We start from the raw sequence: 13,426 nt of genomic DNA on the forward strand, positions 1-13,426 counted from the left end.
CCCCCCCCCCTAACACACACCCACTACAACAACCCCCGAACTCAATGATTGCAGGAGGAAAGGACGCAAGTCCAATATTCCTTGGCCAAAATTTCAAAAGTCAAGAGTCAAGAGTCAAGAGTCAAGAGTCCCTATTTATGGAGAACGTAGGGGAGTGCGCCGCACCAATCACAGTGCAGGGAACTGCAGCTGAGGAAATGCCGCTCTCTGATTGGTGCGGCGTACTACCCATGGTTAGGATGCATATTCCTAAACTCGATTATTTCTTGCTATCGGTAACTTAGCCTAACCTACCCTACCGAAAACACTCTCTTCACACAAAAAAAAACATGGACAGTGACCTTCGATCACAAATAGAAAAGTCCCTTAGCTCATCACCTTTTCACCAACAGTACAACACCCACCTAAAACTCCTCCAAAAATACGAAAACAACTCTCCTACACCCATGCAAGAAGACCCTCCACAATCCCCGATTACCAATTGCAAGGAATCCTCGTCCGACTCTGAATACAGCAACGAATCTCAAGATGACGACCCCCAAACTAGGGATGTCGATTCTCTTAAAAGAATCAATTCTTGAATCGATTCTGAATCGGATCATGAAGAATCGATTCTCTTAAAAAACGGAATCCAAAGAAATCGGAAATTTTTTATACATAATAAACACAAATTTAATTAATAAATTTTTAGGTGTCGAAAGCCATCCATGAAAATGAAATGAATGTTGTATAAAAAAACTAAACAATTATTAGTCGTTTATATAGCAATTATACGTCTTCTCTAGCTTTCCCTTTGACCGATATTTCCGGCCGAGATGGTCGACAGAGTAAATGAGGTTTGAAAGTTGAAAGTCGGGTAGTCAGTTACAACGGAAGTGCGTCACGACGCTGAGTTTCAATACCCAATCTTGTCGTGATGACAAACAGCAACCAATAAGCAAAGCGTCTCCCATCTACTGTTTCAGATAAAAAGAATCGGTTTCTTGATTCTGAGGGTAAAGAATCGCTTCTCAAGAAAATCGAATAGTAAACAATCGATTCTTTCAGCAAAAGAATCGATTCTAAAAATCGTATCGGAATCGAACATCCCTAGCCTTTAGCCACGTAACAGACTCCCTACAGAAACTGCAAAACCGAACCCTCAGACTAATCACACAGGCACCTTGGTACGTCAGCAACGCATCTATACACAAAGACCTCCAAAATCCCACTAATAGCTTCTTACATAAAAAAACTAACGAAAAACACATTCCAATCAATTCATAACCACCTAAACTCGACCCTCACTCAGCCATAAATTATAGCCCGTCCCACCCATACAAGTACAAAAGACCCAAAATGTCCATAGCCTAAAACTCTCCCAGCCCCCCCCCCCCATCCGACTCACCTAAACCACCAATTTAGCGCACCCCACGCGCATCTCCCCCCCCACTCATTACACAACCCCCAACACCTTTATTTCAGGAGGAAAGGACCATCCGTCCGGTACTCATTCACCAATATATCAAAAATCAAGAGACCAGAAACTTGAAATGTTAAATATAATGTTTTGAAATATAATTCCTTATGATATTCCTTGCAAATACTTTCCCAAAATCAAAAACAACCAACAATTAATTGAATGCAAAATTTTGAGAAGGAAATACAATTTCCTGAAGTTTTTAAACGTTGTCGACCTATTGACTGACTTATTACAACAATTTGCAATACTGACGTATCCAAGGTGGCCTACTTAAAACCGAACACATGAATATTTATCTTGTATTTGAAAATACATAAAAAGTTATAGAATACGAATGTTACCATACGCTTCATTCGAGCGACATTGAATGTACTTAAATAAAAGTAAAATGTCGTATGAGCCTAAGCAACAGTATGAAATAAATAGAAAATAATGTTTCATGACAATACAATATAACGTTTCAATTATAGGAGAAAAGATTATTCCCCATTTATATTAAATACTAGATTTCGTTTTAGAAGAACGACAATGTAACACTTTTGGTTATTGATCTATATTACAATTAACAACGACAAAATGACGTTAACGTTTAAAGTGATAGCAAAAAGTAGCCGAGTACACAAAGAAGTTACTTGTCCAACCATAGAGGGCGCTCGTTGGCTAACGATATCTGCGCTGTGATTGGTACGGCGCACTCCCCTCCGTTCCCAATAAATTCGGAGTCAAACCCTTGCTCCGCATCAGTACAGCCACGAGAGTCGTCGTGTGTACAACTCTAACTGCATCGTTGAAACTTTCCATTTTGCATCATGCCACCTAAAGCGAGTGGAAAAGCTGTGAAGAAGGCTGGAAAAGCCCAAAAGAATATCAGCAAGACTGATAAGAAGAAAAAAAGGAAGAGGAAGGAGAGTTACGCCATCTACATCTACAAGGTCTTGAAACAGGTTCATCCTGATACAGGAGTTTCAAGCAAGGCCATGAGTATCATGAACAGCTTTGTGAACGATATTTTTGAGCGCATTGCCGCAGAGGCGTCACGTCTCGCCCATTACAACAAGCGTTCGACAATTACTTCTCGTGAGATCCAGACAGCCGTTCGACTTTTGCTTCCTGGTGAGCTTGCCAAGCACGCCGTGAGTGAAGGGACCAAAGCTGTCACCAAATATACGAGCTCAAAGTAATTCACTATTCCTGCCTATCGGCCCTTTTTAGGGCCCCAAAACAGTCAACTATGTTTGGAATTCTCAAAGCAATGTTTAGAAATGTTACTTTTGATAATTGAATATCGACTTTTCAGAAACTTTAATAAATAACTTAATGATATCAGGATCCTTAACCCTTTGCGGTCGTGTGTCTACTCTCAGCCACCAAAATTCTCTTGATCTTGGGAAAATCGACCGCAAAGGGTTAATCCTTAATGAAAATTTGTACATAGTATTCCTGAACATCTTTATAGTAACAGCGGATATTAAGAAAGTTTGCATATTACAGAATTATTCGTGATACACGATAAATGTCAATTCCATAATACAGGTAGGAACCGTCCCTATATACTTTATCGGGTCATTTAAAAAAAAATGTAAATTCATGTACGTTTCACAATTGCTACAATTTAATTTTTATATAAATATAGCACAATTACTAGTACAAGTCTATATAAATGTTGAAGACTGCAAACATTATTGACGAATTTGCTGTTACGTTTGTATTGAAACATGAGTTTATGTTTCATTATAGTTTGTACATGCGAAAAAGTAGTTACGTAACTGCATTACAAATAAAGTACAATGAAAGTTGAATAACTCACTTAATGTATTTATTATCTAGAGGTACAATTTCCTCCTAAAAATAGATAGAAAAGAAAATTAACGAGGAGAATTTGAATTTGAATGAGATATACGAGATGCTTAAGTATAATGAAAGTTATTATATTATGTAACTTGTTCCGTGGCACTAAAAGGCTTGCGATTGTCAATTAATCCCCAAGGGTCGTAAAGCAGTTCCTTAGACTCCTCGTAACTAATTTAACCTACCCCGATTACAGGACTGGTTGGATATTTGACCGTACAGGCACATTTTCGTTATATATTGTACTGAAGAAAATGATAATTTAATAGAAAATTATACTATTGGTAAAATACTTGACGACGAAACGTTCTGCTTCGGATGATAGGAACATCGAGACAGAACATGAGGAATATTCTCTTTGCTTTGATTTTACAAAACAGTTGCGCAACGCAATATGACGACATGCTGTATGACAGTAGGAAAGAAAGGATCGTCCCTTGTGTACCCACCTTTAATCTTACCACAGTCACAAGAATATCAGTGAGTGATGTGACGTTTGTACTCATATATTCTACGTCAATGACTCGCTTTATAGCCAAATTAGTGTACCATGATTGGTTGCTGGCGTTACGTATTTCCGCGCGTGTGAACCTGCCATTATGATAGCGGTAGGTAGTCTTGCCTTATCGATCAACCAAAGACGTAGTTCCCATGATAGGTGGCGCCACGAGAAAGGGCAAAGAATACACACGAGTTTCCTATCTGTTACTCCCAAAAAAGTGTTCTGCCTTTTCTACGCGATTTGAACGGAGTTACGAAGTATAATGTAGAACCTCAATATGAAGAAATGTGAAATTTCTAGAAAATATATTGAAATTAAACGGTAATATATAGTCTGAGGAAATACGATATTTTTCATTCCTACACAAAGTCATGCTTGGCTGAGATTGCAGATGTCAAAAGCGTTCCGATTAATTCCCTGCTAAGTGTCGACAAGGGCCCATCATAAAATGATATAAAGTATTTCAAGAATTTAAATGTATTACGTTTCCGTTGTAGAACAGAAACGTCTAATTTTTCATAAGTTTTACAGGAGAACTATAAGAAAAACTTACAAGGTCCTGAGACAGATTCACTCTAACTATTCGTGTGCCTGCGCCAGTTCGTCTGTTCTTTTGTTCGACATTATTAGAGATGTAATTCAATATACAAAAAATAATGGTGGTAAATGTATTTCGATTTATTACAGTGAATATGTGTCTGTATTTGTACAGGGTTTGTCCAAACAATAATGTCTGAATTGATTTAAAAAAATGTATAGATTAGATCGGTACAACACATTAAAAGGTTTCAAAATCGGCTCCTCCTGCGTCGATACACCGCTTCGAGCGAGATTTCCAGGCATTGAAGGCGGCACGATAAGCCTCCTCCGGAATGTCCTATAGAGCCTTGGTGTAAGCTGCTTTGACGTTATCAACCGTCCCGAAATGATGTCCTTTCATGGGAGTTTTCAAGCGCGGAAACGAAAAAAAGTCTGGGGAGCACGTCAGAACTGTAGGGCGGCTGGAGAACCGTTGACACCTTTGAATCGGCCAGGAAACAGGTCACGAGGTAGGCGGTGTGAGCTGGCACGTTGCCATGGTAAAGTTTCCAATCATCCGCGATGTCGGGCTGAACACGATGAACCCTTCGTTTGAGTCTCTTGAGCACTTCACGTAGAATGTGGCGTTAACGGTTGTACCATGGCCTTCTTGGGGCGAGGGGACGCTGAGGTGTGCCACTCGGCATTTTGCTTTTTTGTTTCGAGGTCGTATTTAACACCCAAAACTTGTCACTTGTGATAATATTGTCTAAAAAGTGGAGGTCACTTTCACACAAGTCCCAAAATTCCTGACATGTTTTAAATCGGCGCGATTTTTGGTCGTCTATGAACTCTCTTTGAGGCACGACGGTATTAAGTGTTCCACCTTTTTTATGCGTGAATATGCACGGTGGTTTAAAAAGAAATAAAATTTCTGTGCAACATGGACCTTTTTATTTTTTTTTTAATTCCGTGCCTCAAAAGGTTAATCCTTTGAATATCCCACCGTGCATATTCATGTATTAAAAGGTGGGATTTTAATACCACCGTGCCACAAAGAGTTAACACTTTGGGCACCAGCTTCGCGCACACTTTTCACATCTGCAAATTATTTCTCACAATGTCGCGAACGGCACTTTTTGGAACGTTTAATGTCTGTGCGACTAAACGAACACTCAAACGACAATTTAAAAATTCTCTCACATGCGTCACATTTTCGTCGATGGTGGTCATTGATGGTCGTCCAGTGCGGGCTTCATCGCTGCTCTCTTCAGGGACTTCTAAAAAGGCCTTGTGTTACCGGTAGACTTGACGTTCCGACAAACAATCATTACCAAACGCCATCTTTATCATAGAAATAGTTTCCACTGCGGACTTGCCGAATTTCCCACAAAACTTGATGGCAATCTTTTATTCCAACGAGTAATGCATTGCGGTTTGTACGGGAGACGAAAACGCGTTTCACGGAAAAGCCTGTCCTTACTTTCCGGATGGTCGAATACGGCTGAGAGACCGCGCCTTCGAAAGCTGACTTCCCGCTCTTCCGATCCCAACCGGTCCGAGCGCGCTGCGACGTATAGTCGCTTCACAATTAAATCACTGACATTATTTTTCGGACAAATCCTGTATTTAAGACTGATGAATAATCGATTGCAATACATATTAGGGGTACCCATAAGTAATCAATCCTTTTTAAGGCCAAAAAAGTGTCTCCAATTGTAAGAAGAATATAATTGAAATTATAAAAAATATCTGTGAGTATATTGCGAATCGTTACAATTAACAGATATTTAACCAAACAATTGAGTGAAGTAAGACACTTTGCAACTCCTTTGCATTCCAGAATATATTCAACGGTAGTCTTGCTAACAAGTAGTTATAACACAAGTCTTAACGATAAATATATATCTTAAATAAGAGGAACGAAATGTAACAAGGTGTTTCACTGCCGTAACCATACAAGTAAATTCTAAACGAGTTTCCCTAAATCTATATTTAACGTTCCTATTACCGTAAGGCCGAATTTAGAAATGATAAGGATTTATTTGAATCCGCTACTTGGTTCATCATAAATTGTACAAACGACGCTCTTAATATTTAAATGGTAGTCTTCAAAAATAGATACATTTCACTATGAACAAACGTTCGTACATAACTGATTAGGAGACCTAACCAGAATGTATTGATTTACTAGCCAGGCACGGTATCCGAGTGGAGGGGAGAAAGCATTAAAAACTTTAGGAGGTCCGCACCAATCACGTTGCAGAAAGTGTCTAGACGCCACGTCATTGGTGCGCTGCTCATACCTTCGGCCAATATATAAGCAAATCGTCCACCAGTGCCCCTTTATTCGAGTTCTCGATCTTCCCGTCAGAGGTTTCCTTTATCTACTCTTGAGCGATCACGGATCGAGATGCCACCTAAAGCAAGTGGAAAGGCTGTTAAAAAAGCCGGAAAAGCTCAGAAAAATATTAGCAAAACTGACAAGAAGAAGAAGAGGAAAAGGAAAGAAAGTTATGCCATTTATATTTACAAAGTGCTGAAACAAGTACATCCCGATACTGGAATTTCTAGTAAGGCCATGAGTATCATGAATAGCTTCGTAAACGATATTTTCGAGCGCATCGCCGCTGAAGCATCTCGTCTGGCCCATTACAATAAACGCTCGACAATTACGTCTAGGGAAATCCAGACTGCCGTAAGGCTACTGTTACCTGGTGAACTCGCTAAGCACGCAGTTAGTGAAGGTACTAAAGCAGTGACTAAGTACACGAGTTCCAAGTAAACCAACTTCATCATTTTATGAACGGCCCTTTTCAGGGCCACCACAAAATTTGTTCCGAAGGAATTGCTAGCGCAATATTAACATTTAATTTAAACCTCGTTGTATCAAATAAATGTTGGGCCTTCTTTGATCATTGACCCATGTTGACCATTTCTTTAAATGTTCTAGCTTGATTTTATAATATACTGATATTATGCCCTATTTCAAGAAATATACAATGAACAGGTTCTCATAGCCGTTACTATTCTGTTGAAAGTAGTAAACCAAAGATAAAAACCTAACTTTAGTATACTTGTTTTTCCTTTTCGGAATACCTTCGTTCTTGAATCCAAAAAGAACATAGATTACATTATTTATCTGTCTCGAACCTTTTACAAACATTTTCTTAAACGTTCTATTCTAATTTTCCCGTGTATTCTTAAGTTTCTATAAAAAAAAAAAAAAATACGCAAAGCGTAAGTTCTCATAATCCTTATTTCGTTGAGAATTGTGAAATCTATACCACTAATCTGCAATTATGTATTTGTCTATCTACATCATTACTTTGAATTGAATCGCTGATCGAGATTGGAATTTTTTACTTATTGTCGATTAAAGGAGGGCGTTTTTCGATCAAAGGGCGTTTTGTTAGTTTTTTGGGGAAGATCTGATCTTGGTAAACATTTTTTCCGTTTTCTTAATACCTTCGATTTGAAATCCATAAAATACAATGTGTGCTATAAATTCTATCGTTTCATAAATACGTACACACATAACGTAAATACGCGAATCAGTCTTTCAATGATATAACTGATCACGTACTTAGTTTACATATATCAATAAAATTCCGGAGAAATGGTTGAAATTATTTAAAATTTTCAAAAAATTCGAGTACTGTATGTCAATATTCATAATACTCATGCCCATTTTTCGTATGCTTTTGAGTTTATGCTTAAGTATGATTTTAAAATTATAGATATAAGTAGAGTAAGATATAAATTAAGAGAAATAAATTCAGAAATAATTGATGGATTAATTAAAAATTTGATCTAGATATTTTGATTTTAAGGCTCACGAGTGTTTTCAAAATGTTTCATATCATTAACATAAAATGGCCCGTATGAAAGAACATAAATCGAATTCACATTGATAAAGTATGCGTCTTCAATAAATTCGTGTTATACACTGCTCGTAAAAAATACCGAAATACTTAAAAATTACAGTTACGTATATCTGACAACAATGAATATTGATTAGCATAATAAAACGAGGCTATGGCCATATCTGGGTAACTACAAATTCTTTTTAAACCAACACTAAATCGCTATCTTTTTACATTATCCTAAACGATATATATATATAAGTATGTGATTTGCACGATTTAAATTTTTATTATGTTCAGTATAGTATCTCTTAAAATGCAAATTTTTAACTAAAACTGTTTCAAAAGATATCTCTGGGAAAAGCTTCACAGTTTACTTTCTCTACTTTGTTAACATAATTTATACTTTGGAAATCGAGTTCGGGAGATCGAACGTCGGCGTCCAAATAGTAACGTCCGTGAGTGGAAGGATAACGTAGGACTTGTATACGAAAAATGAGACTGTACTTTTCGGGACTCGGAGCTGTCGGCGATGAGGATCGGGCGAGCGATGAGCACGGACTGAACCTCTCGGGAAAGCAGGAGAAAAATTTTAACCGGGACCCGAAGGAAAAGAAGGAAAAGCACTTTATGAGCATGCATGGTCACTTTTGTCGGTCAGCTTGGCCGCGTCCCGTCCCCGTCGTTTATGACGGTGCACCGGGTGCGTCCGGAGGTGACCGACGGGGAAAAACCCGAAACTAAGGAAAAATTGTTAGAAAAGGGATAGGAAATGGAAGCATGGGGGCCAAAGGAAAAGGACATCTGCCGACGGCTCCTAACGGTATTTACAATGAGTGTACGATGAGGTATACAAAATCCGGCATTAAAAGCGGAGCGAAAATGTTTCGCGATTAACCTAAATTCAAATATAAAGGTACATGCAAAACTAATGATAATTAACTGTACAAATTTACTAAAAATTGAAATCCGCGAACCATCGTGTGACAGGGGTGAGGTAGGGCGTAAGGCCCTACAATACTAATTTTGTTTTGCCAGTATAATGCCTGTCTTGATATAGCAACTAGGACGTAGTTAACGTTTCAAACTACATTATATAATCCACGTTTGCGTACTTTAAATCTCACGATAAAATATTTTATTGTAACTTAAATTCGATTAGTTCCAATTACATCTTGACGCGCAACCGCTAAGAAATGTATGACATCACGTTACAATATTTTGTGAATTTATTTGTATTGAATTTCTGTTCGCTGCGTGCATTTAGGGGCATGTAAGAGGAAAGTAAGATGGAGTGTGACTACTAATGGAGGGAAGTGAGTGAAACGAGAAGGGTGGGGGGTGCGCAACGCTGATTGGCCGCGGGAACGATGGTGGGGATAACAGTTAGCTGCTCCCTATAAAAGGCACGCTCCGGAGTTATAAAGTCAGTTGAGGTTCTTCCTTCATTAGATCCGTTTGTGCTTTGATCAATTAAGTCAATATGACCGGTCGTGGAAAGGGAGGAAAGGGATTGGGAAAAGGAGGAGCGAAGCGCCATAGAAAAGTTCTTCGTGATAACATCCAGGGAATTACGAAGCCAGCTATTCGCCGTCTCGCTCGCCGTGGTGGTGTCAAACGTATCTCTGGTTTGATATATGAAGAAACTAGAGGTGTCCTTAAAGTCTTCCTTGAGAACGTTATTCGTGATGCTGTTACTTACACCGAACATGCCAAGAGGAAGACAGTAACCGCCATGGATGTGGTCTATGCTCTGAAACGTCAAGGACGTACCCTTTACGGTTTTGGAGGTTAAGCGCTCCCATCTGCGACAAAACGGCCCTTTTAAGGGCCATCAATAACTTTTTACGTGATGACTCAGCAATTTCGCAATAGTTTTTCAAAGAGAGATACCAATCTTTTCTTGCAGACCATACAAAAAAAAGTAATACTCTTCGTTTACTTAATTCAAGATATTACATGCAACAGACATGTTTCTGTAATAACTTCGTAGTCGTTAATTGTATATTTTTAAGAGTGAAAACTGCATTCAATGGCGCAAATGCATATCGTGTAATCAACTTGCTTTTAGATATTTAAGATTGAAAGTAAAATGTGATTCTACATTTTTGTAACACCGAAATATTGTATGTTAATTGAAAATGATTTTTCTAGTTTTTAGTAGTTTCGGTGTTAAATTGTGTTCAGTTGAATAATACTGCCATAATTTAATGAATAAAGTTAATAGGAATTTAAACACAAAAGGTATATTTTTTAGTATACATAATGATGTATTATATTTTGAATATGCGAGATTAGTTGAGGAATTCAACAGTTATTCTTATATTGCGTCAATTATGTGGAATTTGTCATTGTATGAAGGTAAAAAGCTTGTATGTGTTCTTCTAGTTATAACGTAATTAGTTATTAAAATTCAGTTAAATATTTTTCGAAATTGCAATTAGTATAACATGCTCCTTATAAAAACTGCGATTCTATTTTTTTTTGCTCAATTTACATTATTTGAAAGCTGATTATGAGCTATCAAATTGACAAATCAAATAGTATTACGTAATATCCAGTTTAGTTATGTACCTCCTGAGTATCAATCATATTTCATTTACCATTAAGAATAAATATGGTCAATAGAATATTTAATGATGTAGCAATACAATTTTTATTGTGTTTTGCGATGTAATTCATGCACATAAAGCGATAATGTGCGTTTTTTAAATTGTGTTGACATGTTACTTAATCTCTGAAGTTATCGGGATATATAAATAAATTAAGTGATGTACCATTTCTAATTTCTAAAAGTATGCTTTCATTAACTCGAGTAAATAAAAAAAAAGTTGCAAACTAAAAGTACCTACAATCAACGGTAAAAGTTTTAAATCTGTTAAGACCATCTTCCCAATTCGCTGAGTCCCTCATGCAGGAAATCATTTCTGTAATAACCTCCCTAAGTTCAAACGGAATTGTCCACCCTTAGCACGTGCACATCGGGTATTACCGACGTTCAACCGGTAAACATCCAACATATTTGTCCCGCATAGGACCCATTGTTAATAGCTATAATCTTCGGACGATACAATAGCTATTGTGTTCAGCTTAGGCAGGACGAAGACGGTCGTCCGAGCGTCAGGCCCAGATTATTGTTTTATGACCCCCGGACTGCACGGGTCTTATCGCGCTTTCGCCCCGGCCGTATTTGCATGAATTTCCCTTCTTGGGCCTTTTTTGTGATCAATTGTCGAGCGATCCTTACGGAGAGGCGATCAATAATATCATAGATTCCTTCCTCATTGCTCCCACCAAAACGCTCAAAAAATTCGGCAATAGAGTTGGAAGAGGAAAGAAGCAGTCGTTTTTCGACAATCAAAAAGTAATCAACAAAAGTAACAAACATCAAAGTATTTTAGAACAGACGTAATTTTAATTCTTAAAAGCAATCATTTATTTGCGCTGGAACAACGTACAGTACCAGTTTATTGATAGTTATAAATGTTCATTGATATGCACAACACGGTAGTAAATTTCCAGTGCAAACGGTAAGGAATCGAATTATTTAGCAAAATATATTTTTTTACTTTTATAAATTTATAAGTTATATTTCATAAATTAAGTGAATTGAGCTAAATACATGAAATTAATATTGTATTTAAGTTTGAAAGTATTGAAGGAATTGCATGTATTTCAGTCTTTTCATAATTCAAAAGATTAAATTATTAAATTAAATTGCTATGAAGCTATTCCATCGTAAAAGATATGTGAGGCCCTGAAAAGGGCCATTTGTTTGAGTTCAAGCTTTTACGCTTTCTTTTCGGTCTTTTTGGGCAGAAGAACGGCTTGAATATTTGGAAGGACTCCACCTTGTGCGATTGTAACACCAGACAGTAGTTTGTTCAACTCTTCGTCATTACGAATTGCAAGTTGAAGATGACGAGGGATGATACGTGTTTTCTTATTATCACGTGCTGCGTTGCCAGCCAATTCTAGAACTTCTGCAGCCAGATATTCCATCACTGCAGCCAAATAGACAGGCGCTCCAGCTCCAACGCGCTCGGCATAATTTCCCTTCCTCAAAAGTCGATGAATACGTCCAACAGGAAATTGAAGTCCAGCTCGGTTAGAACGAGACTTTGCCTTTCCCTTCACTTTACCCCCCTTTCCACGTCCAGACATTGTTAAATACTTTAAGAAAACTTGGTGACTCCACAGAAGATTCAACGATAATGACTTGCAACGCTGTTGGGCTCGCTTATATAGGAATCGAGCTGCTAGTGGCACACCAATCACAGCGCCGCATTCTCCCTGCCAGCTTTCGCGGCTCCTGATTGGTGCGCTGTATAATCCGGAGTCCACCGCTGACTCTTTGTTCCCCTGCCGTGCATCGACCGCTCGTTCAGGTTTTTAATTCCTGCCTAGTGTATGTGTTACGGCCAATATATTTAACGTGGGTATTTTGTAAAATGACCGGGCACTATATAGAATACCCAAATTGTTTGGGCAATGTATATAATGGGCAGGTATTTCACAAATGGCCCGGACATTTTATATGACGCCTACGGTTCGTTGGGCAGGGCGTTGAATCCATAGTTGACATTCTTTTATCTTCATTTATTACCGTTTGCACTTTGTCTGTTACGACCTGAACTTGGTATCCTCATAAGGCCAGCAGATGTAGTCTAAAATAATACCTTTATATTCAGTCAGCTCTGTAATTCCAAGTGCGACAGTTCGTCTTGCTCCAATAAATGGTCCTTATGATTAAGTATGATTATAATGACTGTATGTGTTATGTTTTAAATGTTTCTAGCAAGTTCGTCGTCGAGAAACGACTGCCTCCTTCCTCTTCCATCCCTATTGCCGAATTTTTCTGAGCGTTTTGGTGGGAGCAATGAGGAAGGAATCTATGATATTATTGGTCGCCCCTCCGTAAGGATCGCTCGACAATTGGTCACGGAAAAGGCCCAAGAAGGGAAATCCATGCAAATACGGCCGGGGCGGAAGCGTGATAAGACCCGTGCAGTCCGAGGGTCATAAAACAATAATCTGGGCCTGACGCTCGGGCGACCGTCTTCGTCCTGCCTAAGCTGAACACAATAGCTATTGTATCGTCCGAAAATTGTAGCTATTAACAAGGGGTCCTATGCGGGACAAATATATTGGATGTTTACCGGTTGAACGTCGGTAATACCCGATGTGCACGTGCTAAGGGTGGACAATTCCGTTTTAACTTAGGGAGGT

The 13,426-nt window shown here is 38.4% G+C and overlaps 4 protein-coding genes across 4 annotated transcripts; 3 read left to right on the plus strand and 1 right to left on the minus strand.

Annotated features, from left to right (window-relative positions):
* Positions 1 to 2,217: 2,217 nt before the first annotated feature.
* On the plus strand, positions 2,218 to 3,254 carry LOC105703292 (histone H2B). Its single transcript, XM_012431582.1, has one exon. The coding sequence runs from the start codon at positions 2,272 to 2,274 to the stop codon at positions 2,641 to 2,643; it is 372 nt and encodes a 123-aa protein (XP_012287005.1). The 5' UTR covers positions 2,218 to 2,271; the 3' UTR covers positions 2,644 to 3,254.
* Positions 3,255 to 6,299: 3,045 nt separating this feature from the next.
* LOC105703291 (histone H2B) lies at positions 6,300 to 7,152 on the plus strand. Its single transcript, XM_012431581.1, has one exon. It carries the CDS (start codon positions 6,745 to 6,747, stop codon positions 7,114 to 7,116), a length of 372 nt encoding a protein of 123 aa, XP_012287004.1. The 5' UTR covers positions 6,300 to 6,744; the 3' UTR covers positions 7,117 to 7,152.
* Positions 7,153 to 9,646: 2,494 nt separating this feature from the next.
* LOC105703294 (histone H4) lies at positions 9,647 to 10,965 on the plus strand. Its single transcript, XM_012431585.1, has one exon. The coding sequence runs from the start codon at positions 9,681 to 9,683 to the stop codon at positions 9,990 to 9,992; it is 312 nt and encodes a 103-aa protein (XP_012287008.1). The 5' UTR covers positions 9,647 to 9,680; the 3' UTR covers positions 9,993 to 10,965.
* Positions 10,966 to 11,953: 988 nt separating this feature from the next.
* LOC105703293 (histone H2A) lies at positions 11,954 to 12,394 on the minus strand. The gene has a single exon (XM_012431583.1). It carries the CDS (start codon positions 12,359 to 12,361, stop codon positions 11,987 to 11,989), a length of 375 nt encoding a protein of 124 aa, XP_012287006.1. The 5' UTR covers positions 12,362 to 12,394; the 3' UTR covers positions 11,954 to 11,986.
* Between the last annotated feature and the right edge of the window lie 1,032 nt (positions 12,395 to 13,426).

Source organism: Orussus abietinus, unplaced genomic scaffold (assembly GCF_000612105.2).
Source record: "Orussus abietinus isolate OABI.00-Male unplaced genomic scaffold, Oabi_2.0 scaffold843, whole genome shotgun sequence".
NCBI lineage: Eukaryota > Metazoa > Arthropoda > Insecta > Hymenoptera > Orussidae > Orussus > Orussus abietinus.